This window comes from Monodon monoceros, unplaced genomic scaffold, assembly GCF_005190385.1.
Source record: "Monodon monoceros isolate NGI ecotype Baffin Bay Population unplaced genomic scaffold, NGI_Narwhal_1 Super_Scaffold_1, whole genome shotgun sequence".
Lineage (NCBI taxonomy): Eukaryota > Metazoa > Chordata > Mammalia > Artiodactyla > Monodontidae > Monodon > Monodon monoceros.
The window spans coordinates 2,210,107-2,232,200 of record NW_021703765.1 but is presented as its reverse complement, the minus strand read 5'-3'; the positions used below and the strand labels follow the sequence as shown (position 1 = coordinate 2,232,200).

At 50.8% G+C, this 22,094-nt stretch overlaps 1 protein-coding gene and 1 long non-coding RNA gene across 2 annotated transcripts in view; one reads left to right on the top strand and one right to left on the bottom strand.

Annotated features, from left to right (window-relative positions):
• LOC114894829 overlaps nucleotides 1-4,232 on the top strand; it is a 45,756-nt gene extending 41,524 nt beyond the window's left edge. The window contains exons 3-4 of the long non-coding RNA XR_003793329.1: nucleotides 1,342-1,617; nucleotides 1,766-4,232. This is a non-coding gene — a long non-coding RNA (uncharacterized LOC114894829). The remainder of the gene's footprint in view (nucleotides 1-1,341; nucleotides 1,618-1,765) is intronic.
• Nucleotides 1-22,094, bottom strand: part of MBP (myelin basic protein) — a 108,554-nt gene that overhangs the window by 46,821 nt on the left and 39,639 nt on the right. The window contains exon 3 of the mRNA XM_029221878.1: nucleotides 15,285-15,372. Within this exon, the coding sequence (XP_029077711.1) occupies nucleotides 15,285-15,372 (88 nt within the window). The remainder of the gene's footprint in view (nucleotides 1-15,284; nucleotides 15,373-22,094) is intronic.

Below are 22,094 nucleotides of genomic sequence, written 5' to 3'. Positions count from 1 at the left end.
CCGTATTTCTGCATCTTTGACTCTGCTGCTCTTCACCTCTGCCCTTGTGGCCAAGGAGACCCCACCTCCTTCAGGATGTGAATCCCCTCCCTGGACGCTGGCAGCCGGGGATGATCTCTAGATGCCAACTGTACTTGCTATTCCACCCAGTTTCAAGTCGAGGTGACGGAAGGGTTTCAGGGTCTTAACGTTGACGACCCGCCCGTGACCTCCTCGGGACAAGGTGCCTCCCCCTGGGCCCTGTGGACGCTGAGCTGGGCCGATGCAGACCAGCAGGGGGGCAGCTGAAGGAGGCAGGGAGGGAGGGAAGGTCCTGGACGGTGGTTCTGTGTGGCCTGAGAGCACGGGGGCTTGGCGACGACCCGGGAAAACGTCTGCAGAGGCAAGTGTGGGAGCCGGGGCCGCCCCTGCCATCCCACCTCCTCCACGCCTGCGAGCCCTGTCTCAGATGTGCTGCATCCCGAGGGCTGTCCGCTCAGAGCCTCGAGGACAGGGGCACCGTCCTCCGTGCTCAGGACCCTCGGTGCCTGCCCACTGCTGATGGGCCGAAGGCGAAACTCGCCCTGCGGGCAAACTCCCCTTTGATGCTTTCCAAGTGTCAGCTCCGCTGCTGCCCTGCAGCCCTGCCGCCCTGCCGCCCAGCCCTCTGGCCCAGGGACCCCACACAGCCTGCTGGCGCCAGGCAGCTCCGCGGGGACACGCAGTAACGGCTGCGCTGGTCTGACATTCTAAGGGCGGCTCAGGCCCCCTGGAGCCTCCATAGAGGCCGGGCCCTGCTCAGGACTCTCCCTGGCTGGTGACCTCCGCACCGCCGGGCTTTGCTCACCTTCCCACCCGGTCTGCAGCGGACTGTCCCCAGTCTGTCCCCACCGAGGGGCTCCTTGTTCATTTACACCCTAGGGCACCCAGGGATTATGTGCCGTGTGAACAGACAAAACCAAATCTGTAAGGCTAAAATCAAGTTAAAAAGCAGAAGAAAAACATTTGTTAAAAACAATTGTGATTTTTTTTCTTTTTCAATAAATTTACTTCTAGGAAATGGAAATGTCTGTTTCCTTAACAACGATGGTTAGGATGGCTGTAGGGCTTTTTGGTTGTCATCTTGTGTTCGTGTGTGTACGTGTGCATGTGTGTGTGTCCGTGCATGCGTGTGCGTGTGCGCGCGCATGCGTGTGTGTGTGCGCAGGCACTCCCATGGTTAAAGACTGCCCTTTGCAACAAGATACCTCCGGATGGATGGATCAATGGATGAATATGATCTTGATATATTATGATTGAGGTTTGCTTTCTAAGTAATCAGGTCATGCGTCTGGAGTTAATCTGCTTATTCTTTCCCATTAGAAAAGGAACATTGCGTTGGCTGGAGAAGGCGGATGACAGACAGTAACAAAGCAGCCTTTGAGAACGGCAAATGGACAGAGGGCACTGCCCTGGCCTCCCTAATCTCCACGTAAATATCACAGACCACGGATAATGCAACACTGATTATGAACTGGCATCACTGCTTGAGGACAGCCGCCCAGCAGAGACATTTAAAATGACAGGTTTCCTAACAGAAAGAGCCTGCACCACCACCGCCGACCTCCGGTCCGGGGTCAGTTCCGCAAACCACCGCAGGTTAGAATGTTACCCCCAAGGGCTGGGGTCATTGGTGATAATAATCACAAATTCCCACACTTTTCAGAACGTTCCATCTCCTGTAGCAAAGATATTTCCAGAGTTAAAAATTACTATTATGACTCTAACCTCTTTTTCCTTCTATTAGAAAAAGTGCTACTTAGCGAGACTGCTTGAATAATGGCAAGTAGGCGACACGCAGGAAGGAGAACCACGCCTCCCACACGACCGTGAGACATGAAAGCGACCACACATTGGTTCTGAGGGAGCATTTCTCAGAACACACGGGGCAGGAAGGCACCATTTGAAAAATTCAGCTGCAGCGTTGAAGCCTGGGTCAGTGGCCAGCCTGTGAGTAGATGTGACGTCTGTGTCAGGGACGCACAGGAGGGAGAGTGTTTCACTGATGTAAGCTATTAACTGAATGTACAAAATGCTTAACGATCTACACATTCAAATGGCTGGACCACACTGCAGGTTAACTACAGATAACAGTGTGTGTGTGTGTCTGTTAAGTATCATACTTTGATTTAGTGGTAATGTGGAAACCCAGGGTCCCTTCGAGTCTTAGGAGCGTCAGAGACGTCTGCTAGTGAGGCTGGCATGACGGCTCCTTGGGAACATTCGCAGAGATGGAAACGTACCCCTGCACAAGCGAAACAGCCGGTTCTGCTAGAGCACTTCAGGTCACCGCCCCCCTTTGTCCCCAACTCTGAGTGCGTCCTGCTCTGCAAACGTCCTGCATCCTGAGGAAAAAGCTCAGGATGAGGGTCAGAGGAACACGTGCTGGGCCTGCAGGGTCATCCTGTCAAACCCTTGCCTCTGAGCTCTCCCTAAAAGCCACGCTCCCCCGTGTACCGGGAGGCCGGGCGGAGCGGCTGGGGCAGGCCGAGCCTCCACACGGTCCCCGGAGGAAGCCGAGACTTTCAATGACTGTCGGTCTTGTTCTGTGGTTCCTTCCAGTCTCAGGGCCTCTCTTTAGAATTCCCACCTTTCCTTCAGTTTAGTTAGGGAGAGGCAGCTTCTGGAAGATGGGAATCGGGGGAGGGTTGCTTTAGTGCAGGTAAGTACGGGCTTGGGCACATGAACTTTCAAGGTGGGTCAGTGGACTCCGGTTTGATTGCTAATCCAGACCACAACGGTCTGCAGAGGCAGGAAAAGAAACCTCCGACACAGCGAAATGCCAAGGGTCTCCCATGCCTCAGCCAGCAGCAAGCCTGACTGCGTCACGGATTAAGTGAACCAGGCACTAGGATGGATTTCAGCTCTGGGGGGTGATGTTTACTAAACACCCAAATGCAAAGGACAGACGTAAAAATGAAGGTCTAAGCAAACAGCCCTGCCCTCTGGAGCTCAACGTAACAGACAAAAGAATGCCAGCCTGGCAGGCGTCTGCCCCCCGAAGCCCTGAGACCAGGCTCCTGGTGACGCCACTCGCGGCAGCCAGGATGCGGAAGCAACGCCAACGGCCGGCAGTCGATGGGCGGACGAGCAAGACACGGGCCACCGTAGGAAGGGATGAAGCACTGACACCACACCCCACACAACGTGGATGGACCTCGAAAACGCGGTGCTCGGTGAAAGCCAGCCACCGAAGGCCACCTGCCACGTGCGGAGTCAGCAAATCCACAGACAGAGCGTGGGTTCGTGGTCGCTGGGGGCCGAGGGGGGTGGGCTGGAGGGCAGAGAAGGACCAGTAAGGGGACAGGTTTTCTCATTTAGGTGAAAAAATGTTCTAAAGTTAGATTACAGTGAGGGTCGCACAACTCGGAACAGACTAAAAATCATTCATCTCTACGCTTAAAACGGGTGAACTTGATGGTATGTAAATTGTACCTCAAAAAAGGTGTTAAAAATAAAAGCAATTAAGGAAGTCTTCATTTTACTCATTTGTTGCTTCAACAGAGCTTTTCAACCAAACAGAAAAGAAAGCAGAAGATGCAAGGGGATGTATTCAATCATATTTTTAAGGCAACTGGGAGAAGCAAAGAGACGTTTAGTGCCTAATGCCAAATGCCGGAGAACTGATGTACCTCTGATGATGACGTATCTATCAGAGCATCTCAATGAATAACGCATACGCGATGCCATAAAGGAATTCGATGTGTCACTCTTCAGAGGAAAATTCTGTGCAAAAACTGCTGTTATAGTGCTGATGGAAACAATGAACCGAAAAGCTGGAAATCTAAAAACTAATTCTCTAACACGTGACCGTTAAGCAATGCCAGTACGAAACATGCCAGCCGCAAGTGCAGAACTACAGATTTAAGGGTCACAGGTGCCTCTTCTCTCTTCAAGCCCCTTTGACTCTGCACGTGGACCAGTGGCCCTTCCACGCGTGTCAGCTCCCCTGGGGGGACGTGCTATTTGCCTAAGAAGCTGATGTAAGTTTCGCTCGACGCTCTCTGGTTTCACAGCGTCGCTCACCTGGAAGAGTCCACAGTCGGGGGCTGACACATCAGTAAAGGAAAGACAGGGACAGAATCCTCGGAAACTTTGATTCCTGGTTAAGGAAGTGTGGGTGAAACACAGAGGCTCCACGCCAAGCGGAAGAAGACGGAAAGGAGGAAAAGTGAGCTTCATCCTTACGGACTCTTGTGTGAGGTCTTTTACTGGTACTTGTCTCTATTGGACCCCCTGCGCCCGCCCGCCCCCCCCGCCCCGGCCCCCCATCGCTACATCACAGGCATCACAATCCCCATTTTACAGCTGTAAATACCGAGGGTCAGCGAGGTCAAAACAAAATCCACACATTTACTAAGCAGTGGAGTCGGGATCCGAACCCAGGTCAAGAGTCATGGCCGCGAGGGCAGGGTTTTCTGTTTTGCTCACTGCTGCACCCCTGCACTGAGACCTCGCCTGGCGCATAGAAATGGCTCAGTAAATATTTGTGGAATGAGTAATTCTTATTTCAAAAATAAGGAAACAGTCCCTGTGCCATGCCTTACGGAGATGGAGGGTTTAATAGCCTGGTGTCTGCTCAAACCCTAACAAAGCAAAGGCTGGTTTTCTTTTCTGTCTCTTGACGTTCCTGCAAGTTTCGAGGAAAGACCATGTGAGGTGGCTCAGCGGGGCCTGGGATGTGTTAGAGTTACTGTCACTGGGTAACCAGCGACCAAAGGACGCTCTCTTGTGTAGCCACAGAAACGAGTGCTGTTCTACCCTCTTGCTAAGGGCAGGGTTTGTCCTTGTTGGCGTTCTTTAGTGGAGTTAACAGCAGCAACGACGCGAGCGACAGACTTTGATGAGCAACAGCGTCTCCATCTTCCAGCTCCTCTCTTGGCCTCCAGAAGTTACACGTCCCCAAGGCACTACTGTCCCAGGGAGATGCTTCCAGACTTGGGAGTTACTCACTGACATGGACCTGGGACAGAAGACTCCTCTCCTGCCTCAAGCATCGCGCTGAAGAGAGAAGCGGTGGCAAAAATAAAAGAGATTTGAAAACTGTAGATAATATTTATAATTGTGAAGACACTGGCTTTCTGAAGCACGATTTTTTACACGCCCGCTTGCACACTACCGCCTCTCTGAGCTGTGTTGAGCATTAGTCTCTGTTCAGAGGCAGCTGTCTTGGTCCTGGAACCCGGCTGCACATACACCTCCCAGCGTAAATGCTCCTGTTTGAATGGCTTAGAAACTCCAACGTAGGAAGAACTCACGCCAGCTCTGCGCCGTATTTCAAGGGATGTCACTGTGAGTGAGTCAGAGTGCAGCTGATCACTCCAGGCGCCTGATCCTTTAGAGTAAGTGTGGAACCCACTGTGCTCCTGGGGTCGGGGCACACCCTTCACTGCCCAGGGGCCTGGGGCCACCTCTGACCCCGAGGCTCAGAGCCACACCCATGCCTCCCTCCCTCCCCGCACTGGTTTTGAAACTTTCCTTTTTGTTCTCCCACTGCCCCCAGCCTGGCGTCCCACCCCTCATCATCTCAGGGGTTCACTTCTTTAATTCAATGTCACTGAAGGTCACTGAAGAACGACGCTGAGGACCGGACAGCAGCCCCGAAAGCGCGAGGCAGACCCCCGGGGACCAGAGGAGCCAGGACCGGAAACTGCGGCCCAAGAGAGACGCACTGGCGGGATCTCCAAGTCCCCCCCCGAAGGCGCTGCCCCATCCTTTACAGGCATCTCAGCAAGCACAGTGATGCTACACTCCCCACTCCCTGACGCCCACCCTTGGGAGATGGCTCCCCGGATCTTCCTGAAGGTACACAGCCCTCTCATCTTTAGTTACAAGCAAACAACTGCCCACGAGGAAACTACCAGGAAGATTCTGCCAACAACACCCCGCTGGGCGCGGCTGTCCCGACCTTCCGCACATGGTCCCCACCGGCGAGCCTGCAGCCGAGCGGCGAGCCTGCAGCCGAGCAGCGCGCCCGCCCCGGGGCTCGGACATGGGGCCACCCCTCCCTCCCTCCCTCCGGTCCTGCCTTCCCCTGTGCGCGTGTGTGGGAGTGCACCTGACCGAGTGTGTGCGTTAACATGAGCGTGAGACAGGGAGTGTGTTTATGGGAATGAGTGTGAGTGGACGTGGACGTGAGTCAAATTCCGTTTCTCTGTGGCTGGAACTGCACTTGCTTTCCAGACAGACAGACCGTTCACAAGGCCTACCCTGGAGACCGTAAAGCACTGGGGCAGCTGCTGTGCAAGTGCGGCATCACGAGTCATGCATCACCTGGAGGCAAGGCTCCTGTCACCCTGTCCCCCCACCTGCGGCAAATGAGATGCTGGTACAGAGTTGCCTTCCAGTTACGGGACCTCCACTTATAACCCTGGGCCACAGTGTCTTTGGTTCTTATCAAAGATTCCAGAGAGAGAAAGGAAACATTAAGACACGATTTTTTGAAGCAACTTAAATACAGAATTTCAGCTAGAAAATACAGAATTTCAGCTAGAGGCAATTTTCAAGTTAATTAAGATAGTGTATAAAATTCAACTATCCGGGTAGGGTCCTGGCTGTTAGAGAGACAGGAATGAAGGCAGAAGGAGTACCTTCTTACCTAAGTTTTATATAACTTGGAAAATGATTATATTGTAGCCTTGAAATAAAAACGGCCTGGATGCAAAAAGTCTGCTAACAAAACATTCCAATATTCATGCGCCTAAATCACACCGATTTACCTAGGGTTCACCTGCTGGGGAATGACAGGAACACCTCTGACTGCCTGTCACCTCTCTAATGACACCATGAAAGCTGCCAAACCGAGTCATGTCCAGGCTCTATTGTACAAGCCCACCTGCCACTGTCGTCCCAGCTCAGGTACGGCTAGGTCACCTGCAGGAACAGGTGTGGGGCTGCGCCTGCATCCCTGGATCTGGACTCATACAGGGAGGGTGACACAGGACATGGAGCCTGGGCCGAACCCAGGGCCGGCTTCCCCTTAACCCTCAGGTGCCGAGGGGCAGGGCGGCCACCACGGTCCCCTCACCCTGGAAGACAGAGGTGAGCAGTGATGGCCAGTGACAGCCTTCCTGATCTGTCACACCTAACATCCCCGGGGCAGACCGCACATGGCCAGCAGGACTCAGCCATGCGGGTGCGGACGGGGCAGGGCCAGTTTTGGTTCGATGGGTAAGGGCTGGGGGAGGTGAGGGAGCAGCTTGCACTTGGCCTGCGGCGCCCATAGGACCAGAGCGCGGCAAGATGCCTCACGCACCTTTCGGAAGACCTTCTTCAGTTAGACAGCGTTCATAGTAATGGCCTTGGTGGGAATGAGGGAAGGTGAGGCTCACCCCTCAAAGCTTCCTGAAGGACGCAGGCGCCCCTCCCCCATTGGAATAAGTCCAAGCAAGGCCACGGCCACCTCCTGAACCGGCCAAAGGAGGAGGGTCCGGCTGGGAAAGGTGCCTTCGACCTGCTCCGCCCTCGAGGCGGACTGTCCTCGGGTTTGCCGGGGCCACTGGCCGGGGACTCGGAGGTGACAGCGCCCCAGCCACACGCCAGCTCCCAGGGCCACATTACAAATTCAGGCTGGCTTGAGGTGGAAATTGGAAACAGTCACTTTTCCTGATGGAAGCCAATATGGGTGCTTTCAAGCTGGGGACCCAAGACCCAGCAGGCTCGCCTGTGGCAGTGGGTGAGGGGAAGGGTCCACGGGCGGGGTCCCGGCTGGGACACGGCGCCTTCTGCTGGCCAAGCCCGTCACAGCTGCAGTCTGTACCATCCTACGGCCTGTGTTCCCCTTTTGTTCTGGAAATGGTCCTGTTGCCCTGTTGTGACTCTGCTGGCCTCAAGTGGCTCTCAGCAGCACATTCTAGTTTGAAGGCCGGGACCAGCGGGGGACGCGCCTGGACAGCCAGCTGTGGCCTCTGCGACTCTGATCACCGGTGCCGGCTGATGCCCTCCCAGCTCGCCGCGCACTGGGAGCCTCGCCCCCTCCCGGACCACAGCGCTCATCCCGGTCTTGGCATTGCGGGTCCCCAGGGGACATGCTCAGCCGTCCCAGGAGACACCAGGCAGCCACCTGGACCCCGGGCTCCTCCCACCCGCCTGGCCCTCTCCCGTACACCTCTCGCTCAGCAGCGGCCCAGAGGCAGAACTTCTCAGGAAGAAAGAGCTCAGGCCTGAGGTCACACGATCTGGGGGGCGCTTCCGGTGAAAATCAGCAGTTTGCAAAGGTGTCTTAGTGAGCGGAGGGGACGGGCTGCAGGGGGAGGTGGCGTCCCACCCATCCCTCCATCATTGGCAGACGCTGACAAGCTCCTACGAGGGCCTTGGATCGGCGCGGTCAGGGGGCAGACAACACACAAGCTGCAGACGCCCGTTCGAGAGCCACAGCAGGTGGTGGAGCTGAGGCCGCCTCCACTCCCCTCCTCTCGGTCCCTGGCAGCCAGACTGGGTCGTGCGATGGGGCCCCGTGACTACTTCTGGCCCGTGGAACCTCAGCCGATATGATGGACGCTGTCCCCCTGAGGGGACGTGCCTCTGGCTCCCCACCCCACAGATGGAAGCAGCCCGGGCCTCCGAGTCACTGCTGACAGGGGGCCTCCTGCCTGTCCTTGCTGGGCCGGGACACGGGTGAAGTTATGACATGGAGCTCTAAGGCCTGGGAGCCTGTCTGGGAGGTCGGCACAGCCTAACTGTCCTAATGCAGCTCTCTTCTAAGTGGGCTGGTCACTTGGGTGCAGCATCCCAGGAGGAGGGTACAGCCCGTGCAAAGGCCCTGCACTCCAGGAACAGCGAGCAGGCGGGGGAGGAGACAAGGGAGGGTGCGAGGTGCCGTCAGATGGGTGCCGGCCCGCGGGGAGGGCGGGAAGGGCTCTGAGCAGGGGCGTTGAGAACAGACGGGCGGGCGCGCGGGCAGCAGTCGGGATGGAAGCCGGGGCTCCTGAAGGAATCCAGGTGAGCCCTGATGGTGGCTTGGACCACACGACATGGTAGGTGCTGGCTCAGTGAGCGAGGCGAGCTTGTTCAGGTGCTGGGACGCAAGGGACCCGAGCACCAGAGTGGCAACACACCCCATCGTGTCCTCGTGGGAGAGGGGCCAGGAGACATTAGCGCTCAGATTCCTGAGACATCAGTAAGTTTTTACTGGGCCCTTCCCTTCTGCCGTTTCCCTCTGATGATCTATTTCATCTTCAGGAAAATGAGGCTCAGAGCAGAAAATCCAGAAAAAGAGGAAACCGGCACGCAGGTACGCACATTTAATTTAAACATTGTATGTAAAATCGAATACCATATATGTATGTGGACTATTAAAGGTCACCGGGGGCTTCACTTGAGAGGCCAGGCCCTTGGGAGAAGGCAGCATTCCGGCAGGCACCCTCCGCCCCCGGCTGCGACGGAGGGGCTGAGGGCAACGCCGCCTGCCCCCTCCCTGCACCTGCCCTGCTCACCTGCACCGCCGCTCCCTGGACTGTTTAACTCCGATGCTCGCTCACGACAGCCCGGAGCTCAGTGGTACTGGGATCCCCACCCACACAGGGGAACCTGAAGCATGGAAAGAAAGGCTGAGGACCCGGCCCAGAGGTCTGGGTCCATACTCCTAGCTACCAGATGATACGGCCTCACACAAGAAACAAGATAATCCTAGATGCCAAGACATCTGTCCAGCAGCTGCTGCCGTGGTAGAGGCTGCCGAGTAGAGCCGACGTTCCGCTGGCCGTGAACACGCCTCGCCTCACCACAGGAGCATCACCTGAGCACCTCTGGGAGCAGGGGGGCTTCGGCCAGAAATACACACACTGAGAGCGGGAAGAGCGCGCCCCCAGAGGGCTTCCCGGGAACTACAACCAGGCAGCACAAACAGGCAAACGCGTACTCGAAAGACACAAAGCATCCTTCATTCTCACTCACATGCGCAGAGAAGTAATAACGCGTTACGATGTTTCACTGTTTTAACCTACCTGTCAAATGAGAGGCGTCTCTGTTCCCCAAGGACCATCCAGGACAAGCCACTGTTTTCCTGGTGGGGCTCAGAGCAGGGCCAGGGACCCTGGGCGGCAACCTTGCCTTTTGTGTCCCCAGGCCTCTGTCTTAACTGTCCTGGCTGTCAGACCCTCATCGACACAGTGACCGGGTAGACGAGATGGACTCAAATATTCCTTCAAGTACTCAACTTGCGGTTTTGATTCTATGATTTTTATCCACCCCAAAGACGCCCTTATACAGTATCGATTCTATCACTTGTCTAGATAAGAATAAAAGACCTCAGGAAACAGCTGAATCGCAATTAGCAATACATTAAGGCTACCATCAAATATTCTCAGGAAAAAGGCTGTGCAATGATCATTTCTGAAGGGCACTGATTATATCTGGGGAGGGACAGTTAAACAGGAGTCTGCAGGGCAGGACAGAGTGGGTCCCTCGCCTACGTTCGTTACTGAGTTGAGATAGAATTTTACATCGGTAATGACTGCTACTTACTGATTTTGTAACTTAATCCAGTAATCAGAATATATTAAATAAAATATTACCTAAAATAACATCTCAAAAAGATTTCCTTGTGGAAGGTTCTTGGAAACAAGCAAACAAACAAAAAATGCAACTTTTTTCTCTTTTTTTTAAACGCTACATGAAAATTCTCAGGGAAAAGATCTGTCTGTGGCAGAGTCTCTTCCAAACTTGGCCGAGCATTATCTCAGGCCACACACGTTCTCACAGGTCCTCCCCATCAGAGGGGCACCCACTTCCCCTCCCTGGGGGCTGAGCTGCCTCGGGGTGTGGCGGGAATGATACACCAGGTCCCAAGTAGAGACATGAGCCTTGAATGGGCTTCGAGCTGCAAGGAAGCTCATTATTCAGTTTATTTCAATTTGCATATGAAACAAATCACCAATATGCCATAAAAACGCCTTGAGGTCCTTGACGACCACCTGATCATCTGGGATAAAAATTTAAGCAAGAAAAAATTCTGACTGTGTGTTAACTACAGCTTTGCTTCCTTTGAGGAGCACATGTAGGCACCTGTCTGATATCAACAGCTGTCATGTGGCAGACAGGAGTGACACACAGGTGCCAGCTCGTTTATTTCTCACGGGCAGCTCTGTTATCACCCTACGTGCTGGTGAGGAAACCAAGACACAGAAAGATGAGGGAGTACATTGCCCCAAACCACAGAGCTAAATCATGGGGGTAGGCAGAGGGAGGCTATGTCCTGTGTAAAAGGAAAAGCTGACGAGGTCTCACTTTCCATCAGGCAGCTGGGAAACTACAGGTTAAATAAGTTCAACACAGCAACCACTGTACAGTCAACAAATGTACGTGCGGACCTACTTCATCTCTGCTTTATGTTTTTTTGTATTTTGTTTCTTTTTCTTATTGCAAGTTAACTCAAGCCTTGTGAAATAAAGACACACATATATGCATACATATATATATTTCTATCCACTTAAAAATATATAATTATTAATATATAATATTATATACTTTATAATTATATACTTAGACATACACGCAAATGTTTCTAATATGAATGCTTTCCCCCTCAACATTAAACATCGACAACTCTCTCTCCATTATCTGAGCAGTGAACTAGTGATTTTCACAGGATTTTGCCCTTCCCTGCAACGCGCACGTGGCTTAGCTGTGTAAAGTGCTCTGACCTGACGCGCGGCCGCGTTCTCACAATCCTATGGCCCTGTGGAGCTGCGCTAGCGTTCACCCAACGTGACAGGCACTCACCCCTCTGCTCTGACTTTTGAGATGAGGGTCGCATCTGGGAGGATCCACAGTTGCTCTGGAAAGAGCAGGGGTGCCCTCTCTTGGAGACCTCTCTCCTTCGTGGGTACAGTTAGGGAGACCTAGGGCTTCTGCTCACCTCGGCTGAATTACCTGCCCCTGCTTTAGCCCCCTGCTTTAGCTCTGGGGGACGGGGGTGGCGGTGAAGGCCCACCTTCCTTCCTACCTGGATTCCAAATGACAGGGCTAGCTTGTGCCACGTGTGCGGCCGTGAGGTTCCAAAAACAGCTCAGCAACTGCCCCACCACAAAACACCCTGGTTCCCCAAAGCCCAGACAGCACGTGGTTCTTGTGGGGCTCCCGAGCCCTAAGATGCTTCCTTCCTCTTTGGGTGACCAGGCAAAACTCCCCAAGTGTAACGCCCCACAGTCGGGAGAAATTACAGGAGATTTACAAGTGCGCTCCAATGAGTTATTACTTAGATCTAAATTCTTCAGTGAAACTTTCCCAGAGATTGAAAAAGTAAATAAAACTCTTAAGCGCGTTGCCAAGTCAGTCCTAAGGCGTTCGCCACACACGGAGGAAGTTGCCCCGGCTTAAGTTGTGCAACTCATGCATCAGGCACGTGAGCCAGTGACTCAGGCACCTGCGCGGGGGTCAGCGCCGGCCAAGGAGCCTCTGGACTCCCTCGCGGGACTCTCACAAAGCTGGCCTTCCCAACCTCCACCGAGACCCTCAGTACGAGTGTCCTGAAGACGTGGGTTAGGGGAAGGCTAGTGGCCTCCCCCACATCCCTCACCGGCCCCCAGTTCTGCTGACACATGGACAGAACGATGACCAGGAGCCTGAAGAGAATCGCTAAGTGACTGCTGCTGACCCGTGGTTCACGGACCATCACGAAAGCGTGGTTTCTTCTTAGACTCGGGGAATTTCTGTCTAGTCAGGGAAAGACGTTTTTTTTTTTTTGCGGTACGCGGGCCTCTCACCGTTGTGGCCTCTCCCGTTGCGGAGCACAGGCTCCGGACGCGCAGGCTCAGCGGCCACGGCTCACGGGCCCAGCCGCTCCGCGGCACGTGGGATCTTCCCGGACCGGGGCACGAACCCGCGTCCCCTGCATCGGCAGGCGGACCCTCAACCACTGCGCCGCCAGGGAAGCCCCAGGGAAAGACCTTTTTGTAAAGTGGGAGGGAGCTGCTGACTTCACCTCGAGTGACATTTGTACACTTCAGGATTTAAAATCGTACATATTTCCTCCAAAAGTAGATCGTCAAGATGGATAGCCAAGATTATTTCAGACTCTTTTCCCCCCATCACTCCGCACCTTTAGACTGGGGTGGCTTTGGACCCCAGGAAAGCAGACGCCCGACGGCTCTGCAGCGCCCACGTCCGTGTGACTCAGGACGGCAGAGCACAGAGCAGTGGAGCCCAGGAGGCGTGCTGGGTCCCCCTCGCTCACGGTCACGCTTCCCCTCTGCTGTGACTCTGCGGCGTCAGCTGCAACGCCCTGAAGGTGACAGTTAGGGAACTACTCCCGAATCGCGCTGATGGGCTGAGAGCCTGGCCTGGGGCCGGCACCTCCAATCAGCAGATATTCCAGCCTGTCTCCGCGTTCGAGGCACCACAAAGTCACAGCAAACAAGGCAGGCAGAAGCTGGCTTGTGGCATGATTCTTCCAGTAAAAGGCAAATCTAACTTTGTGACAGGACTGAAATATGTGCATTTCCATTGGCTTTCACATTCAACTCCAGATAATAAAACAATTCTCCAAATTGAGTATGCATTTGAGAAGGTTAAAAAGGGCGGCCTTTTAAAGTTATCCAGGAATTACACCAGGTTTATAACTTAAGGAAAAGGCTTATTATAGATCTTTTTCACGCTATGTCATACAGGTATTATATACAGGCAATATAATTGTGTTGTGTGTGTGTGTGTGTGTGTGTGTGTATCTGACAGTAAAAGACCGGCTGACATTGTTTCAAATAATCCTAAAAGTGCTAAACCTGGGTACTGATAAATATGATGCTTGCTTTAAAAATAAGTAAGCTTAGCCAAAAAGAAATTCTAAAACTTACTCTTATTCATATATAGAACCTAACTATGGACATTTCTACTTTGTCATTCTCTTTTATGTGTTTATACACATATGTAGTTAGAATACAGGCCTAAAGACACCTTTATCTTAGAGGTTTACAGGCAGATTTAGCGTTAAAGTCACTGACAGTCAGACGTGCCTCCCTCTATAGTCCAAAGGCCACACACTACTCTCCAAGCCAGGATGCCATCCTCTACTCCTTCCTCTGCCCCTAAGGAGTGGAAACCCCACTACCTAGAGGCGCTGGACTGTGTTCGGGTCCAAAAAATCCCTATGGAAATCATCGTGAAGCAGGTAGAATCCGGGAGAGAGTAACAAGTACTGACCTCCTGTCTGATTTCCATTTAACTTATCCTCAGTGTTTTGCCTCTGGGCCTTTGGGTTACATTGATTTTCATGGAAGCTTATGATACTGAAAAAGTGGGCAGCGGTACTTCTGTAACTATGTGTTCTGCTCAAGAAGGAAGGAATTATAGAGAAGGAAAGGATTTTTCAGAACGAGCAGGTGCATCAGGAACACAGAAAATTGGGATGGATTTTCCTGCCTGACAAGGAAAGCGTAAAGAAACCCTTTCCAGAAATGAGCAGAGACCAAGCCAGGAAGACGGTGGAGAGGCCTTGTTCCTTGAGTGTCAGACCTGCGGGCTGGGTTGACTGTGGCTAAGGCTTATCTTAGCAGCTAGAAAACCGGGCCCTCTTGTTTTGATAAATGAGACCTCAGGATCTGGCTTTCAGTCCTCACACTCCAGGAATACGAATACGTGGAGAAAAGAGCGATGCCCACGGGCAGGTCTGCCCGTGTTCCAGTTTGGCCTGCGATGCTGGGAAAGTAATCCACGGTCACTGTCACGCGGCAGAGGTGGACCCAACAGCGTTAATACAGGAATGGGTGGGAACCTGCCCGTTCACTCCTGGGGTGAGAAGCAACCTCTATCTCTAGGGTGATGAAAATGTAAACTCTTACAGAAAACACATTTCCCAACACCTCCTGAGTCACTCTTCGTAGTTAAAATAAACACCACCGTATCCAGGCTCTGGGACTATTTCCCTTCCTTGTTAGCTATTTTTTTTTACCAGAACTGCTTGGCCTCCCAATGCCCACACCCAATTGATCAAGTAGATGACTAGAGAAATAGCATATAGCAAGGGAAAATCTGGGAAACTTCCGGTGTCTGTGGGTACAAAAAGGCATGCGAAACAAAACCAAAAGCAAAAACAAGATGAGGACGGCTACCATGGGCGGCCAGGGCAGTCCCATCCGGGAGACGGATGGATGTTCCCAAGAGGCTGAAGAAGCGGGCTCGGCCTCCAGGTTTCTACAGAGGCCGCATTTCTAATGAGAACAGATTCACGGATTACTCACGTAATTAAAAAAATTAAGACCTTCTCCAAATGAGGATGTGTTCGCACACGATTCTCATATGAAATCCCATCTTCTAATTTTTATATTACGTACCAAACACGTCACTGTCTTCTGAGGTCTCCCGGGAAAGGTCACAAAGGTTTCTCTTTTTTTCAGATTCTCCTCCGTTAGTTCCACCATCCTGGAAAAAACAACACAAAACAACCCTTTCTTAAGATATAGTGTCTCATCAACAAGAAGCTTTAATGCGTTTTTCTCTTGATACATTTTGGAGCCAATAAACACATTTTCATGTCTGTCTTCAAGGTATGAGATGGAATCTCAAGTCAGGGTGTGTTTCCTGTGGAGGATTCTGAATTCTGGCTCGTTTTCTCTGCCTGAGCACGCAAGCATTCTCTTGCTCCAGCGGATATACTTTCATACAAAAGAAACTGAAGTTATTAAACTAAACGAGCTAAACATCATCCCATGTATTTCAGGAGCCTGTCCACTTGGTCGCTGTTTTGGGCTGTGAGTTTAAAGCGTGGGAGGAAACTGACACCAAACCTGACTCCCCTGAATTCCAACTTTGCTCAATGGTAGCCGGGCAGGCCAGCCCTGGGGGAGAGCCCCTTGCAGGGGCAGGAATGATGCAAACGTCCTCGGCCCCCTGGCCAGCTGAGGGGAGTGGCAGGCGCCATGCGGGCTGGGCTGGGCCACAGGCCCAGACCTCCGCCCTCGTTCCTCTGGGAAGCTGCACCCTCAGAGGTGAGCTTTCTTCACTCCCCTCCCACCCGACTCCCTTCTGCTTTTTTATGGAACCCCAGGGTGCTTTTTGAGTTTAAAATTTTAAGTGCACAGAGTAGATACGGTTCAGTTTCTACTCTAAATCAAGCTTATTTAATGATTTTCACATGGAACGCGTGCACTTGACATCAAATTCAGAGGGCACTGCGAGGGTCACGGTGAGAAGGGTGGGATCCCCGGGCACCTCCCCTGTGGATGTGCTTCCAGCTTCTGTCTTCCTCCAAAACAGTCTGGGCACAGTTAAGCCACTGCACAAGCTCACTCCCTTCTTCCTCCTTTTTACCTTTACGTAAATGCCAGCACACTCTGGACGCTGCTCTGCTTCTTATTTGTCACTTAAGCAGGAGTCCTGGAGATCGTGTCCCCCAGGACACGCAGCACTGCCCACGCTGCCCTGGTCGACAGGGACCTGGCACCTCTCTCCATCTCTCTTGCCAGGTGACCAGGCTCCCGCTGAGGACCCTGTACCCCGCTGCCTCGTCTTCAGTTGTGCCCAATGCTGCCTTAAGCCTTGCTCGCCTACTCAACGCTGTACAAGATACATTTCTGGAGGTTGAACGAGTCACACCATAATCTTTTAAAGACAGTGCCTAACTTGGGCAGATCCACAAGGGGGTCCGCCGCTTCGTACTCTGGTCTCCACGCTTACTTTGTGTCACTTTTTTTCAGACCAATCTCTCTGCCTGGACCACACCCTACCTCCTGACCTGGCGGTGGGGGTGGGGGTCCAGGCAGAGGTCAGAGCCTCTGGGAATTCTGACCTCACCCAGCCCCCAGCCCCGCCTCAGTGGCTTCCCTGCCCGCAGCCCCCTTCCTGTCCCCCCAGCCATAGATCTGAGCTGGTCTCCACTGCAGACATCATCGCAAACGCCCTGTCTGTGTATCTCTCTGCCTCCCCACCACACTGTAAACTTCTTGAGAACCGGGACATTGCCTGATAAATCTTTCTAGCCCCAAACCTGGCACAGTGCCTGGTATCTAGCAAGTGCTGGAGAGAAAACTTCAATTTTATGCTGTTGAAGAATAGTTTAAAATAGATAACTTCTGTTGCAGCAGAGGGAGCCAAAGGTGGTGTAGTATATAATTTTTCATGTCTACCTATTTATTTTTAGAGGAGAGTAAAGCACGGATGAGAAGGAAGTTCTTGGTCGCTTCTTTCATCATCATAAATTCCTATCATATGTGTTCGTTTCACATCTCCCTTCTAGGCTGGTGTCAGGATCACAGCCTTCACTAACTCCAAAATAATAAGCTTTACTGGAGAAGTAATTAATTAAATACAATTTAGCTGCCATTGTAAATGGCTGTGGATATGTCTTTTCACATTTTAAAATCGGGATGCTCCTTACAAATCAATAGCATCTTCCAACTAGAACCGACAGTGTTTTCTTTCTCGGTGGTTAGGGAAACAACGTGGAGTGTCAGGGATGATGGCGCTTCAGGTGCAGAGGAAAAGCTAGATCTTTAAAAGCAAATCACTTTGCTTTCAGTGAGTGGAGGTTGACAGCATGGTCACACAACTTCCCCATATCCACTGCTGAGGCTGGAATGGCATCACGGTGAAGAGACATCTTGCGTCTTACATCGCCGTGGCACTGGGACATAGGAAAGTGCAACAGGTGATCGAGAACCACATCCTTAAACTCTTCCAGAGCAACCTGGTGCCCGCCGACCCTGAGTGAACGCCGTCTGCCAGGGACTCACACGCTCAGGGAACAAAAGGGTCGACCCAGAGCTGGGGGAACCCAGAACCGGCTTCAAAGGCAGCTCCTGGACAGACGGTGGGAGGGGGCCCTTTCTGAGAGGAACCAATAAACCTTCTGTGCAGAACTTGGAAAAAAAAAAAAGGCTGGAATGGCATCATGGCGAAGAGACATCTTGCGTCTTACGCCCACGCCTTCCACAGCCTTCCGGGCTGAGGGGACAGCACATCCGCACGGTGAAGCGGCCACAGATGCAGCCCCGCGTAGTGATACAGGCAGGACCACAAACCCCACCCCTCCCATCTTCTCCCTTCTCAGCACCAAGCCTCTAGCTGAGTAAACATGTGTCCCCCACATCATGGTGCACGAGGCTGAGCGGAAAGTACGTGTCGCCCTGGGAAATTCACTAATTTCTGTCCAAATACAAAGCTTGTTTCTGAGACCTGATACTGTTGCTATTCCACGAATATAAAAAACATCCTTGGGACTTCCTTGGTGGCACAGTGGTTAAGAATCCGCCTGCCAATGCAGGAGACACGGGTTCCAGCCCTAGTCCGGGAAGATCCCACATGCCGCGGAGCAACTAAGGCCGCGCGCCACAACCACTGAGCCTGCGCTGTAGAGCCCACGGGCCACAACTACTGAGCCTGCGTTGCCACAGTTACTGAAGCCCGCGTGCCTACAGCCTGTGCTCCGCAACAAGAGAAGCCACTGCAATGAGAAGCCTGCGCACCGCAACGAAGAGAAGCCCCCGCTCGCTGTGACTAGAGAAAGCTCGCGCGCAGCAACGAAGACCCATAAATTAATTTTTTAAAAATCCTCATAAATAACACATTTTCAATAAGCAAAATGTCCAAAAGCAACACACAAAAAATCAAGGTGATGTGTGTCCAATGTAATGGAATTTTCATGATAAAGAAATGAGCGTCCTGTAAATTATAAAACGTAATAAAATCCTCAGACATACAAGACAGTCAGGCCTATGACCGGGACCCTCCCTGAATGTCCTTGTCCCAGTGTGTTCTGATTTTTAAACTGTGTCCGTGACTATAAGTATCTTGAGTGCATTTCAAGCCGTTATGATTTCTTCATAATATCTTTGCCCATAAATAAGAAGAAAAGACAACCCTCAGAATGGGAGAAAATATTTACAAATGAAGCAACTAACAAAGGACTAATCTCCAAAACTTACAAGCAGTTCATGCAGCTCAATAACACAAAAACAAACAACCCAATCCCAAAATGGGCAGAAGACCTAAATAGACATTTCTCCAAAGAAGATATACAGACTGCCAACAAACACGTGAAAGAATGCTCGACATCATTAATCATTAGAGAAATGCAAATCAAAACTACAATGAGATATCACCTCACACCGGTCAGAATGGGCATCGTCAGAAAATCTGCAAACTACAAATGCTGGAGAGGGTGTGGAGAAAAGGGAACCCTCTTGCACTGTTGGTGGGAATGCAAATTGATACAGCCACTATGGAGAACAGCATGGAGGTTCCTTAAAAAACTAAAAATAGAAGTACCATACGACCCAGCAATCCCACTACTGGGCATCTACCCTGAGAAAACCATAATTTAAAAAGAGTCATGTACCACAATGTTCACTGCAGCTCTATTTACAATAGCCTGGAGATGGAAACAACCTAAGTGTCCATCATCGGATGAATGGATAAAGAAGATGTGGCACATATATACAATGGAATATTACTCAGCCATAAAAAGAAATGAAATTGAGCTATTTGTAGTGAGGTGGATGGACCTGGAGTCTGTCATACAGAGTGAAGAAAGTCAGAAAGAGAAAAACAAATACCATATGCTAACACATATATATGGAATCTAAAAAAAGAAAAAAAAGGTTCTGAAGAACCTAGAGGCAGGACAGGAATAAAGACGCAGACATAGAGAATGGACTTGAGGATATGGGGAGGGGGGAAGGGTAAGCTGGGACAAAGTGAGAGAGTGGCATGCACATATATACACTACCAAACGAAAGGTAGATAGCTAGTGGGAAGCAGCCACGTAGCACAGGGAGATCAGCTCGGTGCTTCGTGACCACCTAGAGGGGTGGGATAGGGAGGGTGGGAGGGAGGGAGACGCAAGAGGGAGGAGATATGGGGATATATGTATATGTATAGCTGATTCACTTTGTTATACAACAGAAACTAACACACCATTGTAAAGCAATCATACTCCAATAAAGATGTAAAAAAAAATATTTGTGCCTGTTTTCCTTTCCATCAGCCTAACTTCTCCCTATGAATTTTAGAGGTAAATACAACAAGCAAAACTCCCATAATTATTGATGTAGACTTTAAAATACTTCTAAGTATAAGTGAGATTCATTATCCACCAATATTTGGCAGAATATTAACTATGATTTAAGCAATTTGCTGTACTTTCTAACCATCTTGCCCAATCCTCTGGCAACAGACCCCATCATTCAGGTGCATCACTGCCATTTTTAGAGATTTTCTTCTACTTGGTACAGCTTTTTACACACACACACACACACACACACACACACACACACACACACACACCTGTTGTATGATTACATATTTAAGAAATATCCGGAAGAGACAAATCTGTAGAGACTGAAAGTACATTAGCGGTGGCCTGGCGTTGCGGGTAGGGTGGGGTGGGAGGATGGTTAGAATGAGTAACTTGAATAGATTTATGACTAAAGGCACTGAAAATGCTTCCCACTCAACACTGTGGACTCCAGAGGAAAAGAACCATGATGTTACAACTCTCAATGAGATGAGATTTCAAATCCAGGACTCCTTTTCTAGATTTGGCTGGAAAACACAGGAAGCATTTTTGATGATATGAGTATATGACAATCCAGGATTTTTTTAAATTCAGAAGTTATATAAGAGAAACGAAAACATATGTCTACACAAAAACTTGTCAATGAGTTTTTGCTTATAGCAGAGTTCTTTATAATAGCCAAAAGGCGGAAACAACCCAACTGCCCATCAACGGATGAATGGATACACAAAATGTGGCATATCCATACAAAGAGATATTACTGACCTTAAAAAAAGAATGAAGCACTGACACAGGCTACAACATGGATGACCACTGAAAACATTACGCTACGTGAAAGAAGCCAGACAGAAAAGACCACAGGTTACATGATTACATTCACACAGAAGGTCCGGAGCAGGGAAATCTAGAGACAGACAGTCGACGAGTGGTTGCTCAGGGCTGCGGGCTGGGAGGCTGGTCCCGGGGGGCGCGGGTGACAGCGGAAGAGTGCAATTCCTCTGTGAGGTGATGAAAATGTTCTAAAATTGACTGCTGTGACGGTTCCGCGCATCTACGACTAAACTGAAAAAGCACCAAATTGTACACGCTAAACGGGTGAATTGTACGGCATGAGCATCACATCTCAATAAAGATATTTTAAAAAACATAAACGCTGAGTTTGCAGGTAGTTAAAATGAAACGTTGTAGCATCACTAAAGGCAGTTTAGAACTACATGCCTGAGGTGCTCCTGAAGCCGTTATCTTGGGTTAGGAAATGGTCCTTTTACTACTTAGTTTAAAAGCCACACTCCCTGCAAGCCCATTTGGCAGTGTAATTAAGATCGCAGTGTTCTTTAAATAATGAACGCAAAGAAAGGAGCTCAGGGCTTTATTTCAACACTGGTCACAGCAGAGTTAAGTATTAACTAGTGTCACAGTAAAACTGTTTACCGAGACCTGTTATGTAACTGGACCTTCTAACATCTATTTTAGGAACACAAATACCCTATTAATTCCTGGAAGTTTCTGCTCCATCTGCTGTTTAAGTAGAACAAGAAGGACGGTGACAAAGGCAGGGCGTGGGGTGGAGGGAGAGAGGGAGGGGGCTTTGTTCCGTGTGTCTCTTTCACTAAAAAGAGTTTGATGGTCGTGTGAATGGCAAGTTTAAATAAAATGCACTTAAAGCTAATTCAGAGAAGGGCATTCATTCAGTTCAAAAAGATATTCTACATTACTGAAGGCGGCAGTGGAGAGCTCTGCTTTTCTTAATTTGAAATTTCCTTGAGTTTTATAGAATGAAAACCTCTCCTACTTAATCTCCCTGAACGCGTCACCCTACGCCTGCACATGGGTTTTAACTGCTTCCTGTGGTGCAGACAGGGTAGAAGGGGCAAAAGTCTAGTAATGGAAGATGAATCTTTGCTCAAAGGAAAAACATGTTGATATATCAGAGTCTGACCATTTTTCTCAATATATACCTCAGCTCTGCCAATCTCTTCAACCTCCTCCGTTTCCTGTTTCACTGTAAAATGGGCATAATGATACCGTCTATCTCACGGGGTTATTCTGAACGCGAAATGGGTCCATACGTGTGGGGACTGTAACAGTGTCTGACCCTCAGCCAGCACCGTCAGTGCTGGACATCATCACG